General features: G+C 47.4%; 1 protein-coding gene across 1 annotated transcript; it reads left to right on the forward strand.

The window, feature by feature from the left end:
- On the forward strand, window positions 1–21,803 carry PROCA1 (protein interacting with cyclin A1; the record flags this gene model as incomplete). Its single annotated transcript, XM_080713471.1, has 5 exons — window positions 1–91; window positions 12,849–12,935; window positions 20,527–20,659; window positions 20,891–21,049; window positions 21,137–21,803. The coding sequence occupies 5 exons, from the start codon at window positions 1–3 to the stop codon at window positions 21,801–21,803; spliced, it is 1,137 nt and encodes a 378-aa protein (XP_080569597.1).
- Between the last annotated feature and the right edge of the window lie 760 nt (window positions 21,804–22,563).

The raw sequence follows: 22,563 nt of genomic DNA on the forward strand, positions 1-22,563 counted from the left end.
ATGTGGGTGCGGACGACGCTGACGATCGAGAGGTGGACCGAGGAGAAGCCGGACTGCAAGGCCCGCCTGTGGGACGCGGGCGGGAGCCGCGGTGAGAGGCGGGTCCCGACGCGGGCGGCGGGCGGGCCCTGGAGGCGGGGCGGGAGGCCGGAGCTGGAGCTGCGAAGCTGGGCTGCCAGGCTGGAAGGCACCCGTGCGTTGCGGCCCAGGTCCAGGCCACCGCCCTCCAGGCGCTGTGTTTGGCTGGAGCCCACAGTCCATTGGCCACCCCGGCGCCGAGGTTGGGCGAGAGCGGTTCCATTGACCTTGAGGGCTGGAAGGAGTCCGGGGGTTCCACATGTGACATCACAATTGCCTCCTGATGGGGGCAGGGCCGGAGCCATTTCCAAGGAGACCAGGGAACACTGCCCCCCTGTTCCTCCCCTCTTTCCTTTCCTCCTTTCTTCCATCTCCCCTCCCTCTTCTCCCTGTTCCCCCCTCTGCTGCCTGGTGCCCATTCCTTGGGCCTCGAGGGCGGGGGAGCTCCTCGGCCTGCAGGACCGGGAGGACTCTACAGATGAGCATCAGCTGTGAGTTTTGAGTTAGGAATCTGCTCTCGGCTTGGATGAATGCCCCACTCAGGAAGAGATCCCAGGCTTCTCTTCCTTTCAGATTATCACATCTCCTTCCTTATGAAGTCTTTTCTGCGTCCAGCCACAGAACTGTGTCCAGCTGTTGCAAGAGCTATGGACTGCTGCTTCAGTTGGAGATGTCCTCTGTGGGACCAAAGTACAATGCCTGGGGCTGGGAACGTAGCTGAGTGGAAGAGTGCTTGCCTAGCATGTTACAAAAACATACACAGAAGCCGCTGGGGATGGTGGTGAACACCTGCAATCCCAGCTACTCAGGAGGCGGAGGCAAAAAGATAAGCAAGTTCTAGGCCAGCCTGGGCAATTTAGCCAGACCTTGTCTCAAAATAAAAATATAAAAAGGGACTGGCATCTGGGCATGATGGCACATGTGTAATCTCAGTACTTGGGAGTCTGAGACAGGAGGATGGCAGATTCAAGGTCAGCCTCAGAAATGTGGCAAGAAGCCAGGCGTGATGGCCCATGCTTGTAATCTCGGGAGTTGGGAGGCTGAAACAGGAGGATCACAGGTTCGAGGAAAGCCTCAGCAAACAGTGAGACTCTCATCAACCTAGTGAAGCCATGTTTCAAAATAAAAATAAGAAATAGGGCTGGAGTAGGCGTGGTAGCACAGGCTTGCAATCTCAGCATTTGGGAGGCTGAGACCGGAGGATCGCTGTTCCCGGACAGCCTCGGCTACTTAGTGAGGCCCTCTGCAACTCAGTGAGCCCCTGTTTCAAAATAAAGAATTAAAAAAAAAAAAATAGGGCTGGTGGTGTAGCTCAGAGGTAGAATGCCTCTGGGTTCACTGTTCAATCTCTGGTACCAAAAAGAGAAATGAAAATGTGTCAAGACTCTCAGCAAACTAGCAAGACCCTATTTCAAAAATAAATAAATTTAAAAAATAAATATTAAAAAAAGGCTGGCTATAACTTGGAGGTAGAAAACCCCAAAATTCGATCCCCAGTACTACAAAAAAAAAAAAAAAAAGAAAAAAGAAAGAAAAGAAGGAGAAGAAAAGAAAAGAAAGAAAAGGAAAAAAGAAAAGGAAGAATGGTTGCCTGGCATGGTGGCATAGTAGCAGAGTTGGAGTTGAAAAGTTGGTATTATAAGAGGTGACGGCTAGAAGGACAAACTTTAGATAAGGAGCGGAGTGTGATTTTAATACTTGGCTGTGGAGAGCAAATTTATACAGGTTTCCCCAACCCAACAGTAAATAGATGAGGCTAAAAGAGCACAGTCTGGCCAAGCGTGGTGGTATGCGCTTGTAATTCCAGCGCTTTGGAGGCTAAGATAGGAATATCACAGGTTCGTTGTGAACCTCAACTACTTAGTGAAGCCCTCCACAACTTAGTGAGACCCTGTTTGAAAATAAAGAATACAAAATAGGGCTGTGCGTGGTGATGCATGCTTGTAATCCCAGCACTTGGGAGGCTGAGACAGGAGGGTTGCACAGGTTCGTAGCTAGCCTCAGCAACTTAGTGAGACCCTGTTTCCAAATAAAATATAAAATTGGTCTGAGAGTATAGCCCAGAGGTAGAAAAGCCCCTGGGTTCAAATCCCCAGTACTACCAAAAAAAAAAAAAAAAGAAAAGAAAAGAAAAGAAAAGAAAGAGCACAGTCTTTGAAGTCAGGAAGACTTAGGTTTAACTTCTACCTCTGCTACCTATTAACATATCTTTGGACAAATTACTTATCCTCTCTGAGTTTTTGTGTCACCATCCACAGAAGTTAGAATCAAAGACATACTTTTAGCTGGGCATGGTGCTGCATTCCTGTAATCCCAGTACTTAAGAGGCTGAGACAGGAAGATTGCAGGTTCGTGGCCAGCCTCAGAAATATGGTGAGGCCCTCCAAATTTTGTGAGACCCTTTTTCAAAATAAAAAATAAGGCCAGGCGTAGAGCCGGGCATGGTGGCGTATCCTTGTACTCCCAGCATTTCGGAGCCTGAGACAGGAGGATCACGTTTTGTGAACAGCCTCAGCTACTTAGTGAGGACCTTTGCAACTCAGGGAGACCCTGTTTCAATATAAAGAATAAAAGCCGGGCGTGGTGGCGCACGTATGTAATCCCCTGCGCTTGGGAGGCTGAGACAGGAGGATCGCATAGGTTTGAAGCCAGCCTCAGCTACTTAGTGAGGCTCTAAGCAACTTAGTGAGACCCTGTTTCCAAATAAAATATAAAAAAGGTCTGGGAGTATAGCCCAGAGGTAGAAAGCCTCTGGGTTCCACCCCAGTACCACCAAAAAATAAAATTAAATTAAAAAATAAAAAAAACAAAAATAAAATGAATAAAAAATAGGGATGGGGGTGTGGCTCAAAGGTAGAATACCCCTGGGTTCAATCGCCAGTACCACAAAAAAGAAAAATAAAAAAAGCCAGGTGTGGTGAAAGCACACTTGTAACCCGAGCAGCATTTGGGAGGCTGAGACAGGAGGATCCGGGTTCTCAACAAGCCGCAGCTACTTAGTGAGCCCTTTACAACTCAGTGAGATCCTGTTTCAAAATAAGGAATACAAAATTGAGCCGGGCGTGGTGGCGCACACTTGTAATTCCAGCATTCGGGAGGCTGAGACAGGAGGATCATGGTTTGCCAACAGCCTCAACTATTTAGTGAGGCTCTCCGCAACTTAGGGAGACCCTGTTTCAAAATACAGAATAAAAAATAGGGACGGGGATGTAGCTCAGAGGTAGAATGCCCCTGGTTTCCATCCCCAGATCCACACACACAAAAAATTGGGCTGGGGGTCTTGCTTGAAGGTAGAATAAATACCCCTGGGTTCTATCCCAGAGCAAAATAAATAAGTAAACAGCTGGGTGTGGTGGCACACACTTGTAATCCCAGCATTTGGGAGGCTGAGACCAGAGGATGGCGGTTCGCGGACAGCCTCAGCTACTTAGGCCCTTTGCAACTCAGACCCAGTTTCAAAATAAAGAATAAAAAATAGGGCAGGGGGTGTAGCACAAAGGTAGAATGTCCCTGGGTTCCATCCCCAGACCCGCAAAAAAAATAAATAAATAAAATAAAAAAAGCCAGGCGTGGTGGCACACGCTTGTAATCCCAGCATTCCGGAGGCTGAGACCAGAGGGTCGCAGTTTGCGGACAGCCTCAGCTACTTAGTGAGGCCCTCTGCAACTCAGTGAGACCCGGTTTCAAAATAAAGGTTGCAGCTCAGAGGTCGAATGCCCCTGGGTTCCATCCCCAGACAGACCCAAAAAAAAAAAAAAAAATAGGGCAGGGGATGTAGCTTGGAGGTCAAATGCCCCTGGGTTCCATCCCCAGACCTGCCACAAAAAAAAAGGAAATAAATATGAATTAAATAAAAATTCAGAGTAGGGTATAACTTGGAGATAGAATGTCCCTTAGTCAATTCCTAGTACCAAAAAAGAAGGGGAGTACAAGACACAGGTAATCAGTTCTGTTTGTATAACTTTTTTTTTTCAAGATGAGCAGGTGTTTCTTGATGATAAGAGGGAGGAAATATGGAAAGGAGGAGAGGTATGGGTGGAGAAAATTTAAAATTGAGGAAGGAACCTGGGCTTGGGTTCTGAGAGCCTGTTATGTCCTGATAAAAAGTTTGTACTTTATTATCAAGTCATTGGGTTCTATTAAAAAGGATGAATGTAAAGCTGGGCGTGGTGGCGCACGCTTGTAATCCCCGCACTTGGGAGGCTGAGACAGGAGGATCGCGCAGGTTCGAAGCCAGCCTTGCTGGCTTAAGAGACCCTGTTTCCAAATGAAAATATAAAATAGGTCTGGGAGTGGAGCCCAGGGTGGGTGGGGGGAAAGATGAATGTAAAGCCGGGTGTGATGGCGCATGCTTGTAATCCCAGCATTTGGAATCTGAGACAGGAGGACCACACAGGTTGGAAGCCCGCCTCAGCTACTTAGTGAGGTCCTTTGCAACTCAGTAAGACCCTGTTTCAAAATAAAGAATAAAGAATAGGGCTGGAGATGTAGCTGGGAGGTAGATTGCCCCTGGGTTCCATCCCCAGTACCACACACAAAAAAACCCCAAAATAAACATAAAAATGAATGTAAACCAGCCACACTTGTAATCCCAGTACTTGGGAGGCTAAGATAGTAGGATCGAAGGTTTGTGGCCAGCGTCAGATACTTAGTTTTATTTATTTATTTATTATTTATTTTTGAGTACTAGAGATGGATCTCAGGGGCATTCTACCTTTGAGCTACACCCCCAGCCCTGTAGTTTTATTCTTTATTTTGAAACAGGGTCTCACTGAGTTGCGAAGGGCCTCTAAGTAGCTAAGGCTGTTCTTAACCCCGATCCTCCTGTCTCAGCCTCCCAAATGCTGGGATTACAAGAGTGCGCCACCACGCCCAGCTCCTTCGCAATTTAGTGAGACCCTGTTTCAAAATAAAGAATAAAGCAGCCGGGCGTGGTGGCGCAGGCTTGCAATCCTCCCACTTGGGAAGCTGAGACAGGAGGATCGCACAGGTTCAAAGCCAGTCTCAGCTACTTAGTGAGGCTCTCAGCAACTTAGTGAGATCCTGTTTCCAAATAAAGTAAAATAGGTCTGGGAGTGTAGGTCAGGGGTAGAAAGCCTCCGGGTTCTACCCCCAGTACCACCAAAAAATAATAATAATAATAAAAAATAAATAAAAGAACAAGGGCTGAGGCTATAGCTTTGAAGGTAGGCTACACCTGGGTTCAATCTCAAGCAACACACACACACACACACACACACACACACACACACACACACACACACACAAATATAGAATTGGATGAGGAAGTGAGATAAAAGGAACAGGGAGGCCAGGCAGGAGACTTGCAGCTGTTTAGGTCAGAGATGATGAGGTTTGAACAGAGGCAGAAATGGAGGCAGATAGACATGACAAAACTTGGTTGGTATGGAAACAAGGGAAAGAATGCTCTTTAGATTTCTAGCCCAGGTGCCTGTTACTCTATGAAAAGGATACAAGAAGAGGTTAGCCAGGCATAGTGATGCACACCTGTAATTCCACTATGTCAAAGGCTAAGACATGAAGGAGGATTGCAGGTTCAAAGCCAGTCAATGTAGCAAGACCCTCTTTTTTGTGTGTGATACTGGGATTGAAATCAAGGGCATTCTACCTCCTAGCTATACCCTAGTCCTATTTTTAATATTTGTGTGTGTGTGTGTGTGTGTGTGTGTGTGTTTTCTGGGCATGGAACCCAGGGGCACTCGACCTCTAAGCTACACGCCCAGCCCTACTTTGTATTTTTATTTTGAAACAGGGTCTCACTAAGTTGCAGAGGACCTCACTAAGTCTCAGCCTCCAGGATGCTGGGATTACAAGCGTGCGCCACCATGCCTGACTTTAATACTTTTAAATTTTGAAACAGGGTCTCACTAGATTCATGAGATTTGCACTGCTTGCTGAGGCTGTCCTCAAGCCTGTGATCCTCCTGTGTCAGTCTCCCAAGTACTTGGATTATAGGTGTGTATAACCACTTCCAGCTTGCAAAAACCTTATTTCAGAACAACAACAACAAAAATCCTTTTTTTCAGCACTGGTGATTGAACCCAAGAGCATTCTATCTCTGAGCTACACCCCTAGCCCTATTTTTTATTCTTCATTTTGAAACAGGGTCTCACTAAGTTGTGAAGTGCTTTATTAAGTAGCTGAGGCTGGCTGTGGCTGTGAACACTGCGATCCTCCTGTCTCAGCCTTCCAAGATTATAAGTGTGCACCACCATGCCGGACTCAAAACAACAAAAAAAATATTTTTTTGCAGGTCTGGGGATGGAACCCAGGGGCATTCAACCTCTGAGCTATACCCCCTGCCCTATTTTTTATTCTTTATTTCAAAACCAGGTCTCACTGAGTTGCAAAGGGCCTCACTAAGTAGCTGAGGCTGTCCGCAAACCGCGATCCTTCTGTCTCAGCCTACTGAATGCTGGGATTATGAGCATGCACCACCACGCCTGGCTACAAATTTTTTATTATTTATTTATTTATTTATTTATTTATTTATAGGATATGGGGCTGGAACCCAGGGGCATTTGACCTCTGAGCCACACCCCTGCCCTGTTTTTTATTATTTATTTGTCCTGTTTTTTATTTTTTATTTTGAAATAGCGTCTCACTAAGTTGCAGATGGCCTAAGTAGCTGAGGCTGTCCGTGAACTGTGATCCTACAGTCTCAGCCTCCCAAATGCTGGGGTTACACGCCTGGGCCACCACTCCTGGCAAAACAAAAATTAAAAAAAAGAGGGCTATGGGTGTCTAGCTTGGACCTAGAATGCCCCTGGGTTCAATACCCAGTATCACACACACAAAATAAGTAAAATAAAAATAAAATAAAAATGATAAAGCCAGGCATGGTGGTGCATGCTTGTAGTCCCAGCATTTGGGAGGCTGAGACTGGAGGATTGTGGTTCATGGACAACTCAGCAACTTAGTGAGACCCAGTTTCAAAAATAGAGAATAACAGGTTCGAAGCCAGCCGTGCTGGCTTAAGAGACCCTGTTTTCAAATAAAAAAGTATAAAATAGGTTTGGGAGTGTAGCCTGGATGTAGAAGGGTTTCCAGAAACCCCAGTACTATAAAAAATAATAAATAAATAAAAATTAAAAAAAAAACAGGGCTGATTGTGTAGTTCGGAGGTTGAATGCATCTGTATTTCATCCCTAGTACCACACACAAAAAATAAAATAAAATAATCCAGGTGTGGTGGCGCATGCTTGTAATCCCAGTAGGGCCTGTAATCCCAGTAGAGGCGGAGACAGGTAGATTGCAGGTTTAGGTTAAGGGCCAGCCTCAGCTACTTAGTGAAGCCCTTTGCAACTCAGTGAGACCCTGTTTCAAAAATAAAAATAAAAATAAAAAATAGGGCTGGGGGTGTAACTCGAAGGTAGATTGCCCCTGGGTTCAATCCCCAGTACTGGAAAAAATAAAAAAGGAGCACTACATGATAGTGCATGCTTGTAATCCAGTACTTGGGAGTCTGAGATAGGAGTATCACAAATTCACAGCCAGCCTCAGCAACCTAGTGAGACCCTGTTTAAAAAAAAAAAAAAAAAACAGTGGGGAGCCGGGTGTGGTGGCAAACTCTTGTAATCCCAGCATTCGGGAGGCTGAGACCTGAGGGCTGAGACCTGAGGCAGAAAGCCTCAGCTACTTAGTGAGGCCCTCTGCAACTCAGTGAGACCCTGTTTCAAAATAAAGAATAAAAAATTGGGCAGGGGTGTAGCTCAGAGGTCAAATACCTCTGGGTTCCAGCCCCAGACCCGCCAAAAAAAAAAGAAGAAGTGGGGCTGGGTAGAACACTTCTGAGTTCAATTCCCATAACCAAAAAAAAAAAGAAAAGGAAGAGGTTTTTACTTAGGGGATACAGGAAGAGGCTGGGGTAGGAAGATGCTAGGTTTGTATGACTAATATCTGACTTTAAGATATTCTGGCTGGGCGTGATGATACATGTTTGTAGCCCTCAACAATATATATATATTTTTTTTTCTTTTTTTTTTTTTTCCTTGGTGGTACTGGGGGTAGAACCCTGAGGCTTTCTACCTCTAGGCTATACTCCCAGCCCTGTTTTCTATTTTATTTGGAAACAGGGTCTCACTAAGTTGCTGAGAGCCTAAGTAGCTGAGGCTAGCTTCGAACCTGTGCGATACTCCTGTCTCACCCTCCCAAGCACTGGGATTACAAGAGTTCGCTATCAAGCCTGGCTACCCTCAACAATTTAGTGAGATGTTTGTAGTGCATGTTTGTAGCCCTCAAGAATTTAGAGAGACCCTGTTTCAATAAAAAAAAAAAATAAAGCCAGGCGTGGTGGCGCACAGTTGTAATCCCTGTACTTAGGAGGCTGAAACAAGAGGATCGCACAGGTTCAAAGCCAGCCTCAACTACTTAGTGAGGTTCTCAGCAACTTAGTGAGACCCTGTTTCCAAATAAAATAGAAAAATAGGTCTGGAAGTATAGCCCGGAGGTAGAAAGCCCTTGGGTTCCACCCCCCAGTACCACCAAAAAGAAAAAAATATAGCCAGGCGTGGTGGCACACGCTTGTAATCCCCGCGCTTGGGAGGCAGAGACAGGAGGATCGTGCAGGTTCGAAGCCAGCCGCGCTGGTTTAAGAGACCCTGTTTCCAAATAAAAAAGTATAAAAATAGGTCTGGGAGTGTAGCCCAGAGGTAGAAGGGCTTCCAGGAACCCCAGTACCACCAAAAAAAGAAAAAAAAAGAAAAAAATATAATAGGGCTGGGGGTGTAGATCAAAGCTCAACCTGTGTGTATCCGCACAGGCGCGAACACACACACACACACACACACACACACACATTTTGGAGAGCTGCTGACAGTGAGCTCCTACGCCTGTAACTTCATCTACTCTGAAGGCTGAGGCAGGAGGATAGTAAGTTTAAGGCTAGCCCAGGCAACATACCAAGACCCCAGTTACAAAGAAAGACATTTGGGAATGTCAAAGAGACTAGAACAGTTGGGCATGGTGGCACACTCCTGTAATCCCAGTATCCAGGATGCTGAGATAGGATTGTGGGTTCTAGGCCAGCCTCAGCAACTTAGCAGGGCTCTAGCCACTAAGTGAGATCCTGTTTCTAAATATAAGCATACATGGTGGTGCACACCTGTAATCCCAGTACTTGGGAGGCTGAGACAGGAGGATCGCAGGTTTGAGGACAACCTCAGCAAGTAGTGAGACTCTCATCATTTTAGACTGTTTTGAAACAAAAAAGCTGGGCGTGGTGGTGCACGCTTATAATCCCAGCATTTGGGAGGCTGAGACCAGAGGATGGTGGTTCGCAGACAGCCTCAGCTACTTAGTGAGGCCCTCCGCAACTCAGTGAGACCCGGTTTCAAAATAAAGAATAAAAAATAGGGCAGGGGCTGTAGCTTGGAGGTCTAAAGCCCCTGGGTTCCATCCCCAGACCCGCAAAAATAAACAAAACAAAACAAAAAAATACACCCCTAAACAAAACAAAACAAAACAAGACAAAAACAAAAAAATAGGGCTAGGGGTATAGCTCAGAGGTAGAATGCCCTCATGGGTTCAATCCCCAGTAACACACACACACACACACACACTAAATAAATAAATAAATAAATAATAAACAAATAAATAAATAAAGCAAGCCAGCCAGCCAAGTGTGGTAGCACATGCCTGAAATCTCAGTCTGTAACTGGGAGGTTGAGACAAGAGGATTGCAGGTTTGAAGCCAGCTTCATAAACTCAGTGAAAGCCGGGCGTGGTGGTGCACACTTGTAACCCCGGCATTCAGGAGGCTGAGACAGAAGGATCTGGGTTCTAGGCCAGCCTCAGATACTTAGTGAGGCCCTGTGTTAGTGAGACCCTGTTTCAAATTAAAGAATAAAAAATCAGGCCGGGCATGGTGGTGCATGCTTGTAATCCCCGCGCTTGGGAGGCTGAAACAGGAGGACCGCACAGGTTCAAAGTCAGCCTCAGCTACTTAGGATCTCAGCAACTTAGTGAGACCATGTTTCCAAAGAAAATATAAAATAGGTCTGGGAATATAGCCCAGAGGTAGAAAAATCCCCTGGGTTCTACCCCCAATACCACACACACACAAAAAAAAATCAGGCTGTGGGTTTAGCTCTGAAGTAGAATGCCCCTGGGTTTAGTCTCCTGTACCACAAAAAAAAAAAGAAAAAAAAAGAAAAAAAAGAAACTCAGTGAGGTTCTCAGCAACTCAGTAAGACCGTATTTTCCAAATAATAAATCAAATAGGGCTAGGGGCCAGTTGTGGTGGCGCACGCTTGTAATCCCAGCGTTTGGTAGGTTGAGACAGGAGTATCACACAGGTTCAAAGACAGCCTCGGCTACTTAGCGAGGCTCTCAGCAACTTAGTGAGACCCTGTTTCCAAATAAAATATAAAATAGGTATGGGAGTATAGCCCAAAGGTAGAAAATCTCCTCGGTTCCACCCCCAATACCACACACACACACACACACATAGGGCTGGTCAGAAGTAGAATGCCCATTGGTTCAATCCCCAGCACCAAAAGTAAATAAATAAATATATAGCTGGGCATGGTGGCACATGCTTGTAATCCCAGCATTTGGAAGGCTGAGACAGGAGGATCATGGTTTGCGACCAGTCTCAGCTACTTAGTGAAGCCTTTTGCAACTGAGACCCTGTTTTGAATAAAAAATAGGGTTGGAAGTGTAGCTTGGAGATTGAATGCCACTGGGTTCCATCTCCAGAACCGCAAAGAAAAAATAATAAATAGGGCTGGGCATGTACTCAGAAGTAAAATGCCCTTTGGTGAGAGAGAAAGAGAGAGAGAGAGGGAGAATGAGAATATTGGCTATGAGACAGATAGAATATGAATATTGGCTATGCGTGGGGAGCCGGGTGTGGTGGCACACGCTTGTAATCCCAGCATTTGGGATGCTGAGACCGGAGGATCGTGGTTCACGGACAGCCTCAGCTATTTAGTGAGGCTCTCTGCAGCTTAGTGAGACCCTGTTTCAAAATAAAGAATAAGCCTGAGGTTGGAGATGTAACTCAGTTGTAGAGCATTTGCCTAGCATGGGCAAGGCCCTGGGTTTGATCCCCAGCATTGAAAAAAAAAAAAAATCAAGAAAGCAGTGTGAATCAGAGACCCAGATTTATGTCATTCTATTGGTGGATGTTAAAACCATGGGAATAGATGACCTTATTCAGGACAAGTGTCTCTACACAGAACCTAAGGCGGTAGAAAAGTGAAAGATGAGAGGTCTGTCATGAAAGCCCAAAGAACAGAGTTTGCCAAAGAGAGAGAAAGAGATTGATAGCAGGGTCAGGTGAGATGAGAGGAAAAGGAGGCCCGTGGGCGCTGCTGCTGGGAGACTGCTGTAGCTTTTGCATAGGCTATCCTGGTAAAGGCGAAGTGACTGCCATGTTGCAGATGGCCTGAAGAGGAGAAAGCAGTGGGGCTCTGAACTCACTGAAGACGACCTGGCCTCCACTGGTGCTGAGTGGAACAACTCAACATGTCTGTTCATTTTTTGTTTTTGTTTTTTTGGTACTAGGGATGGAACCCAGGGGCCTTCTACCTCCGGGCTACACTCCCAGACCTATTTGATATTTTATTTGGAAACAGGGTCTCTTAAACCAGCGAGGTTGGCTTTGAACCTGCGCGATCCTCCTGTTTCCACCTCCCAAGCGCGGGGATTACAAGCGTGCGCCACCGCGCCCGGCCATTGTGTCTGTTTGTGAACTAATGAATAAACTTGGGTTGAGAAGGAAAGGGGGGCATGCAGCGGTAGAGAAACAGGGTTGACAGGATATTTTGCTTAACAGTGTTCATTCAAAAAAGCCAGTAAAGAAGAAAAAAGTGAGATTCTGGTTGGGACCTAGAGGATAGATCCTCTGGGCAGGAGGATGGAGAAAATCTCTTTGAGGCTGGAGGAGTCAACATAGGCAGAGCAGCCACAGTGATAGTGAAATGAGCTGGTGAGAGGAACAGTAGCAGTGCAGGAATTTCAACAAAGTGCCTTAAGTCATTCATTCATTTACTTATTAAATGTTTAATACTTTTTTTGGATGATACTGGGGATGGAACCCAGGGGCATTGTACCTCTGAGCTACATCCCTAGCCTTATTTTTTTTTTGTGTGTGTGTGTGTGTGTGGTACTGGAGGTGGAACCCAGGGGCATTGTACCTCTGAGCTACACCCCCAGTCCTCTTTATTTTTTTTTCAACAGGGTCTCACTGAGTTGCAAAGGGCCTAAGTAGTAGCTGAGGCTGTCCTTGAACTGCGATCCTCCTGTCTCAGCTTGAGTACTTACTGTGCAGTTGGAAATAGGAAGCGCTGGCCAGAGGACTCAGGGTGTGGCTCAGTGATGGAGCTCTTGCCTAGCCTATGTGAGGCCTGGGATTCCAGCCCCAGCACTGCAAAAAATTGGAAGCCTGCCTAGGGATACTCTCAGACCAGGCTCCATACTCTTGGAACAAGTTCCGGAGCTGCTCCTTATTGCTTAACACTGCTCACTCCTCATTATCTCCTCAGTTTCAGTATGCTCTTTCCAAGAAGTCTTTCATTATCCATCCCCCTCCCCAGTCTTGTTAGGTGGCCCTTGGTCTGTGTTTCTCTTTCTCATTGTCATGAACCCCCCATCCCTCTCCTCACATTTCCCTCAGCCCCTTAAGAATAGGGATTGGTGTTTCTGAAATCTCTGCATCTCCAGGATGCAGCTGGGCCCTGACACCCAAAGCCTCTCAGGAAATATTTGGTGAATGAATGAACTGCTGCTCCTTTGTACTCTCTCAGATATAAACAGGTTACCCAGCTGGGAGAGAGGACATCTGCTGGCTGGTGTGGCATCCAGCACTGATGTGGACACCTTCTCCTCTGAAGGTGGGTCCAGGGGACTCTTTGGCCCAGGGGTCCTCACTACCCCTCACTTGGGAAAGCTGACACCATGGTGGAGGGAAGCATGCTTGGTGTTCCTGGTCCTGAGGCAGGGAGGGAGGGAGGGAGGTGTTTGCTCCTTCCTGTCTCTGCCGTATCCTCACCTCGTGCCAGAGTCCTCAAGGCCCAAATCACCCATTGCTTTTGTAGGGAGTGTCTTTTTTTTTTTTTTTTATCTGGTACTGGGGTTGGAACCCAAGGGCATTCTACCTCCAAGCTATGCCCCCAGCCCTATTTTTTTTTTTTTTTGCGGGTCTGAGGATGGAACCCAGGGGCATTCGATCTCCAAGCTACACCCCTTGCCCTATTTTTTATTTATTTCGAAACTGGATCTCACTGAGTTGCAGAGGGCCTCACTAAGTAGTTGAGGCTGTCCAGGAACCACGATCCTCTGGTCTCAGCCTCCCGAATGCTGGGATTACAAGCAATACAAGTCACCACGCCCAGCTTCCCCAGCCCTATTTTTAATTCTTTATTTTGAAACAGGGTCTCACTAAGATACGGAGGGCCTCACTAAGTAGCTGAGGCTGGTTGTGAACCTGTGATCCTCCTGTCTCAGCCTCCCAAGTACTGGGATTGTAAGTGTGTACCACTACACAGTGCTTGTAGAGAGCATTTTATGGTCCATGAATATCTTTTTTTTTTTTTTTTTCAGTATTGGGGATGGAACCCAGGGGCATTCTATCTCCAGGCTACACTCCCAGACCTATTTTATATTTGGAAACGGTCTCTTAAGCTAGCTGAGGCTGGCTTCGAACTTACACGATCCTCCTGTCTCAGCCTCCCAAGCAAGCATGCACCACCATGCCCTTTTTTTTTGGCAGTACTGGGGATGGAACCCAGAGGCATTCTACCTCCGAGCAACACCCCCCCCCCCCAGCCCTATTTTTTAGTCTATTTATTTAATTTTTGGTGGTACTGGGGATGGAACCCTTCTACCTCCGGGCTACACTCCCAGACCTATTTTTATATTTTATTTGGAAACAGGGTCTCTTAAGCCAGTGAGGCTGGCTTCGAACCTGCGCGCTCCTCCTGTCTCTGCCTCCCAAGTGTGGGGATCACAAGCATGTGCCACCATGCCCAGCTAGTCTTTTTATTTTTATTTCTTTTTGGTGGTGCTGGGGGTGGAACCCAGAGGCTTTCTACCTCCAGGCTATACTCCCAGACCTTTTTTATATTTTATTTGGAAACAGGGTCTCACTAAGTTGCTGAGAACCTCACTAAGTAGCTGAGGCTGACTTCGAACCCGTGTGATCCTCCTGTCTTAGCCTCCCAAGCGCGGGGATTACAAGCGTGCACCACCACCACCGGCTAGTCTTTTTATTTTTGAAATAGGGTCTCACTGATTTGTGAAGGGCCTCGCTAAGTAGCTGAGGCTGTCCAGGAACTGCGATCCTCTGGTCTCCACCTTCCGAATGCTGGGATTACAAGCATGTGCCACCACACCCAGCTCCCAGCCCTATTTTTTATTCTTTATTTTGAAAGAGGGTCTCACTGAGTTGCAAGTCCTCGCTAAGTAGCTGAGGCTGGCTTTGAACATATACAATCTTCTTGTCTCAGCCTCCCAAATGCCGGGATTAAAAGCATGCCACCATGCCTGGCTTGGTACATGAATATCTTTGACACAGATGAATTGAGTCTTCTCAACAACTCTAAAAATAGGTCTACTACCACCATCCTATTTTGTGGATAAGGAAACAGAGGCTCAGAAAAGAAAAATAACTTCCCCCAGGTTCCCCAGCTAGGAAGTAATAGACTTGAACTCAAGCCCATCTGGCTCCAAGGCCAGAGCATGTGAAACTGCTCCCCTTTGTCCCAGTTCAGCAGTGCCAGAGAAACCCTAGGTGGGTGATGTCCCTGTTCCCCCACCTCTGGCAAGAGAAGGCACAGGAGGAAAGGTAATCAAGTGGGCCAGGGGAATGCTGGGGCCTGGGAGCCTCACAGCCACGTGGAGGACAGGGAAGGAGGAGCGTGGCACAAAGCACGCTGGCTCATCCGTCGAGCATTTTATTGGCCACTTGGATTTCCATGCCTTCATTCCTGGCTGGTGACCAGCAGGGCTTTACTAGGTTACTGAGGCTGGTCTTGAGCCTGTGACGCTCCTGCTTCAGCCTCCCAGGTACTGGGATTACAGGCAGGAAGTGAGGTTTCACCCCACTTCTGTCCCCCTTGGGAACTGGATAAAGGAGGGAGCGTTAATCCTTACTGCCTGTTAGGAGCATTAGCCACAGTGCACCCTACTGGCAGCCATGCTGCTCAGCCAAGCAGCCCACCTCTGGGGAGGCTTCTGGCTCCTGGGCCCTGAGGAGGTGGTCACCTAATGGGCTTGAGGGAGAGCCAGAGGCGGACTGGAGCCCCAGGTCGGGTCAGAGGGAGAAACCCCATAGCTGAGCAGAAGAGGTGTGAGCCTTTCCCCAGGCATTTCCTAGTCACAGTTCCCACTCCAGTGGCTTCTCCCTGTGACCTAGAAAGGGGACTTGGCTCTGTGCTGTCTAACTAGGCTCAGGGGTAAGTTGTTGAGAATTCTGTGGCTTTAGGGACTGTGGGGAAAGAATGGGATCTTAATAAGTAAAGAGCAGGGGAGCTGGATGTGTGCTGCACGCCTGTGATTCCAGTACTTGGGAGGTTAAGACAGAAGGATTGCAGGTTTGATAACAGACAGCCTCAGTGAGTGAGACTTCCAGGGACCTACTGAGACCCTATTTCAAAAAAATAAAAATAAAAAGGGCTATGGATGTGGCTGGGAGATAGAATGTCCCTGGCTGAGTTCAATCCCCAGTACCACAGGGTGAGGTTGGGGTAACGGGAGAAGCTGGGTGTAGTGGTGCACACCTATGTTCCCAGTACTTGGGAGGCTGAAGCAGGAGTACTGCAGGTTTGAGGCCCTTCTCAGCAATTTAGTGAGACCTTGGTTTTTTTTTTTTTTTGTATTGGAGATTGAGCCCATGGGTATTCTCCCTCTGAGCCACACTCCCAGCCCTATTTTTTTTTGTGTGTGTGATACTGGGGATGGAACCCAGGGGCATTCTACCATTGAGCAACACCCCAGCCCTATTTATTTATTTATTTATTTTTTTTACAACACGGTAAGTTTTATTTACTCTAAATATCACATATTAGATATACAATTCCAATGAATTAAGTGAACCCAGCCCTATTTTTTATTCTTTATTTTGAAACCGGGTCTCACTGAGTTGCAAAGAGTTTCACTAACTAGCTGAGGCTGTCCATGAACCAGAATCTTCTTGTCTCAGCCTGTCGAATGCTGGGATTATAAGTGTGTGCCACCATGTCCAGCCCAGCCCTATTTTTTATTTTTTTGTGGGTTTGGAGATGAAACCGAGGCATTTGACCTCCAAGCTACACCCCCTGCCCTATTTTTTATTCCTTATTTTGAAACAGGGTCTCACTAAGTTGCTGAGGGCCTCACTAACTAGATGAGGCTGGCCGTGAACCCGGATCCTCCTATCTCAGTCTCTCGAATGCTGGGATTACAAGCGTGCGCCACCACGCCCAGCTCCTATTTTTTAATTTTTATTTTGAAACAGATTCTCTCTAGGTTGATGAGAGTCTCACTACTTGCTGAGAGTGTCTTTGAACCTATGATACTCCTTTCTCAGCCTCTCAAGTATTGGGATTACAGGCATGTGCCACCATGCCCACCTAAGACTTTGTTTTAAAAAATAAATAATAAGCTGGGCATGGTGGCACATGTCTGTGATCCTAGACTTGGGAGGCTGAAACAGAAGGGTCACAGGTTCAAGACCAGCCTCAGCAACCTAGTGAGCTCCTGTCTCAAAATCAAAGTACAGCCGGGCGTGAAGGCACAGGTTTGTAATCCCTGTGCTTGGGAGCCGAGACAGGAGGATCATGCTGGTTCGAAGCCAGCTTTGCTGGCTTAAGAGACCCTGTTTCCAAATAAAAATATAAAATAGGTTTGGGAGTATAGCCTGGAGATAGGGTTTCCAGGAACCCCTGTACCACCAAATAAATAAATAAATAAAATAAAAGTAATAGAGCTGGGGATGGTGGCACACACTTGTAACCCCAGCATTTGGGAGGCTGAAACAGGAGGATAATGGTTCACAACTGCCTCAGGTACTTAGTGAGGCCCTTTGCAACTCAGTGAGATCCTGTTCCAAAATAAAGAATAAAAATAGGGCTGGGGGTATAGCTTGGAGGTAGAATGTCCCTGGGTTCCACTCCCAGTAGCTTGAAAAAAGAAACCAAAATAATAAAAAGGGCTGGGGGTAGCTGGTTAATGCCCAAGTTCAAGCCAGGCATAGTGGCTCATGCTTGTAATGCCAGTACTGGTAGTCAGCCTCAGTTACTTAGTGAGGTCTTCTGCAACTTAGTGAAACCCTGTTTCAAAAATAAAAAATAGGAGCTGGGTGTAGTGGCGCACACTTGTAATCCCCGCGCTTGGGAGGCTGAGACAGGAGGATCGCGCAGGTTTGAAGGGCTGGTTTAAGAGACACTGTTTTCAAATAAAATATCAAATAGGTCTGGGAGTGTAGCCTGGAGGTAGAAGGACCGGAGGTAGAAGGCCCATGGGTTCCATCCCCAGTACCACCCCCCCAAAAAAAAAAAAAAAGTTTTCAAATAAAAATATAAAAATAGGTCTGGGAGTGTAGCCCAGAAGTAGAAGGGTGTCCAGGAACCCCAGTACCAAAAAAAAAAAAAAAAAAAAAATGGGCTGGGGCTATAGCTTAGAAGTAGAATGTCCCTGGGTTCAATATATATATATGTACTTTTATGGATCTGGGGATAGAACCCAGCGTCGTTTTACCTCCAAGCTACACCCCTGCCCTGTTTTTTTTTTTTTTTTTTAATTCTTTATTTTGAAATAGTGTCTCACTAAGTTGCGAGGGCCTCACTAAGTAGCTGAGGCTCTGTGAACTGCGATCCTCCGGTCTCAGCCTCCCAAATGCTAGGATTGCAAGCATGTGCCACCACGTCCAGCTTGGGTTAAATTTTTAGTACACACACACACACACACACACACACACACACACACACACACACAAAGAACAGAATGCCGAAGTTAAATTCCCAGTACTAAAGCCAACCAACCAAACAAAAAAAGCTGGTCATGGTGGCACACCTGCAATCAGTATTTGAGAGGCTGAGACAGGAGGATCATAGCTTCCAGGCCAACTTCAACAATTTAGTGAGACATTGTTTCAAAATAAAAAGTAGCTTCAAAATAAAAAAAAGTAGTTTTAAAATAAAAAGGCCTGTAATCCCAGTACTTGGGAGGTTGAGACATGATGATCACAGGTTCAAGGACTACCTCTGAAAGTAGTGAGAATCATTAACCTAAAGAGACCCTGTTTCCAAATAAAATATAAAATAGGTCTGGGAGTATAGCCTGGAGCTAAAAAGCCCCTGGGTTCCATCCCAGTACCAACCAACCAAACAAACAAAAAAATGGGGCTGGAGGTGTCACTCAGAGGTAGATTATCCTTGAGTTCAATCTTCAGTCCCACTAAATAAATAAATAAATAATAAGCCAGGTGTGCTGGCACACACTTGAAATCCCAGTACTCGTAAGGCTGAGACAAGAGGGTCTTGGTTCGCAGCCAGCCTCAGCTACTAGTGAGGTCCTCTGCATCCTAATTAGTGAGACCCTGTTTCAAAATAAAGAATAAAGCCAGGCGTGGTGGCGCACACTTGTAATCCCCATGCTTGGGAGGCGGAGACTTGCAGGTTGGAAGCCAGCCTCACTGGTTTAAGAGACCCTGTTTCCATATAAAAAATATAAAATAGGTCTGGGAATGTAGCCTGGAGGTAGAAGGGTTCCATCCACAGTACCATCCCCCCCCAAAAAAAAAAAGAATAAAAAATTAAAGGGCTGGGGGTGTAGCTTGGAGGTAGAATGTCCCTGGGTTCCATCTCCAGTAATGCAATAAGTAAATAAACTTAAAAAAAAAGTAAAGCTGGGCGTGGTGATGCACACTTGTAATCCCAGTGCTTGGGAAGCTGGTTCAAAGCCAGCCTCAGCTACTTAGTGAGGCTCTCAGCAACTTAGTGAGACCCTATTTCCAAATAGAGTATAAAATAGGTCTGGGAGTATAGCCCGGAGGTAGAAAAGGCCCTTTGTTCCACCCCCAGTACCAATAAATAAAAAGTAAAATAGAAACTAGGCATAGCAGCACATGCTTGTAATTCCAATACTTGGGAGGCTGAGACAGGAGGATTGCAGGTTTGTAGCCAGCCTCAGCTACTTAGGTCCTCTGCAAATTAGGGAGACTGTTTCAAAATAAAGAATTAAAAAATAGGGCTGGGAGCCAGGTGTGGTGGTGCACGCTTATAATCCCAGCATTTGGGAGGCTGTTCACAACCAGCCTCAGCTAGTTAGTGAGGCCCTTTGCAACTCAGTGAGACTCTGTTTCAAAATAAAGAATAAAAAAAAAGGGCTGGGGTGTTACTCAGAGGTAGAATGCCAGTGGGTTCCATCCCCAGTACTGCAAAAAAAAAAGGGGGGGGGCTAGGTCATCGATCCCTAGTCTCTCTCTCACACACACACACACACACACACACACACACACACACACACACACACACAGGAGCCAGCTGTGGTGGTGCATGCCTGTAATTTTAGTATGTGGGAGGCTGAAACAGGAGGATGCCAAGTTTGAGGCCAGCCTCAGCAATTTAGTGAGACCCTGTTTTAAAATAAAAAAGGGCAGCCGGGCATGGTGGTACATGCTTGTAATCCTAGCACTTGAGAGGCTGACACAGGAGGATTGCACAGGTTCAAAGCCACCCTCAGCTACTTAGTGAGGCTCTCAGCAACTTAGTGAGACCCTGTTTCCAAATAAAAGAGAAAACAGGTCTGGGAGTATAACTTGAAGGTAGAAAGCCTCTGGGTTCCATCCCCAGTACCACTAAATAAATAAATAAATTAATTAAATAAATAAATAAAATAAAAAAGGGCTGGTGGTGTGGCTCAGAGGAATAATGTCCCTAGGTTCAATCCCCAGTAGCAAAAAAAGAAAAAAAAAAAAAAAAAAAAAAAAAGGAGATAATGGAGTGAGGTATGGGAAAAAGAAAGCAAGAAGGATGTCAGGAAGAAGGGGTCTGAAAGAGGGACAGGTCAGGAGCAGACCAGGGCTTGCTGCATTGGTCATGCCTGTGCCTCTCCAGGTCTGAGCTGGAGTTCATGAGGGTCAGATGGAGGCCGCCTGAGCCTGGGCAGGCTCAGGAACCAAGACTGCAGCTGTGGGCTCTGATCTTAGTTGGGGCCCCAGCCTGCCACACCTCCTGTGGAGCGCAGCAGCTGGTAACTTGAGCAGCAGGAGTCAGTGAGGACCCAGGAGGATGCATAAAAGGCAGGGGAGGGAAGTGGTAGGGTGTCACAGGACAGCAGACACTCACAGGGACTCTGAAGGGGCCGGCAGCTTCCTTCTGTGGATGGGGGACATGGCAGTGCTGAGACCAGTGGGGTACTGGGCTGAAATGACCATCACTGAAGTGCGACAGCTGAGCACAGGGAGGGGGTGGTAGCATGTGACCCAGACCCCTCTCCCCTCAGGTGAATGCAAGGAGACTGACAGGTGCTGCTGGAAACACAAGCAGTATGCTGGGCACATCATCCACCCCTTCTCTGACTGTGGCCACCACAACCTGCACCTCCATGCTGTCAGCCACTGTGACTGTAATTCTAGGTGAGGGCCTCCTTGGGGGACTCATGACAGAAGCAGGCCTGCCTGAACTTCCATTGTGGTTTCCCCTTCAAGCCTTTCCTTCTTCAGCTTTGGCCTGGTGCTCCCAGCCCCAGCCCATAAGCCTTGCTCTGCTCCAGATGTAATGCGGAGGTCTTTGAGCAGCTTTTCCCTCTGGGCCCCTGGGGAGTCCTGGAGGTGTGGGGGCCAGCCTGAGAATCCCATGTGTGGCAGGCTGAAGGACTGCTCAGAGATGACAAATAGCAGCAGCTCCCGAGAAACAGGCCCAACCTGCTCCCAAGAAGTGGACTCACCCTGCCTCAGCGTCATCCAGACCCCTTGCTTTGAGTTCATCCCAGAGGAAGAGTGCGTGGAGCGGTTCTGGTATGGCTGGTGAGTGCTGGAGGGCTGATGGATAAGGAACCCAGCCAGGTGTTGTCTCCACTCTGTCACCTTCCCTTCCTGTCCCCTCCTTCCCAGGTGCAAAAGCTACAGGCCTCTCTCCGTGGCAGTGATCCACCGTCCCATCCACTATGAGTGTGGGGCAGATGATGTAAATGAAGAGGAAGAGGAGGAGGAGGAAGAAAGGCTGCCCATTCCAATTCAGGTGGGCACCACCACCACCACACCCATGACGACGCCCGACGAGCCGGGCGCCAGCACTGTCACTGGGACCCCTGACTCAGCAGCTCCCATCACCATCTGGCGCTCCGAGAGCCCCACAGGGAAGAATCAGGGCAGCAAGGTGATCAAAAAGGTAAAGAAGAAAAAGGAGAAAGATGAGGAGGAGACACCTGATGAGAAGACAAAGCTGAAGAAAAAAGCCAAGAAGGGCAAGCTGACAAAGAAGAAAAGCCCCACGAAATCAGAGTCTTCGCCTCCAGACCTGAGCCGAACATTAAGCCCAAGAGAGTTGGCCAGGACGTCAGAGTCCAGCCCAGAAAGCCGGGAAGACCCGGAGAGTGAGGACAGCTACAATGACCGGGGGCAGGAGGAGCCCTCCAGTGAGGACATTGTGGAGTCATCATCACCCAGGAAGAGAGAGAAGACCACCACTCAGGCCAAGAAGAATGGGACAAAGACCTCACAAGCCAGGAAGGTGACCAAGAGGAAATCTCCCCCAGTGTCCAGCCCCAACCTCAGCTGAGGCCAGGGTGACCAGGGTGAAGAATAAATGCCATCAAGCCTGTAGCTGACCCCTGCTGCCGTTCTCTCCCTCCAACGGGGCTACTTCTTAGGGAGGTGGGGGGCTGTGAGCATACTGGTGCCAAGGGTTTCCCAAGGGCAACCCACCTCTCAAGGGGGAAGTCCTCCAGGTAGGTGGGAGAGGAGAGGGCACAACACTGTTTCTTCATAATATCCTAGGACCAGGGTGAAGAATCTGGGTGGGAGCGGGAGGGTAGGCTTCCTGCCATGGGGAAACTGGTGTGTGAAACCCACTTCTGGGAGGAGCAGTGCTATTCAGTGATATCCCCCAATAAACGGAACCTTTTCACCTGCTCTGCCACTGTGCCTGGACTTTCCCTCAAGTGCTCCTGGGGTAAGGTACTCGGTGCCAATAGGGATGTGACCTTCCCAACTCCTGTGGTTCTGTTCCTGTTAAACCCTTGTAGACACTCTGTGTTGAAGGGAGAACTGAGTTCCCAGTAGGCCAGCCCTGGCTCTCATCAACACAAAGCCGAAGAGATTTTCAATGAAGAAAAGCCTGGCAGGAGTGTGGTGGGGCTTCTTAAGTCTAGGTGGCATCGGGCAGTGGCCTTTTTTGCTGCTGATCCCAAAGCAGAGGAAAGGCAGAGAGAAACCTTACTCTTCCAGCACTGACTCAGACCTGAGATGAAGCCCTTATGAAGAAACAGGACAATCGGGTTCAGAGAAACAAAACAAAACAAAAAACAGGCCACGGTGTT

This window comes from Muscardinus avellanarius, assembly GCF_963383645.1.
Source record: "Muscardinus avellanarius genome assembly, chromosome: 16".
In the NCBI taxonomy this organism is placed as follows: domain Eukaryota; kingdom Metazoa; phylum Chordata; class Mammalia; order Rodentia; family Gliridae; genus Muscardinus; species Muscardinus avellanarius.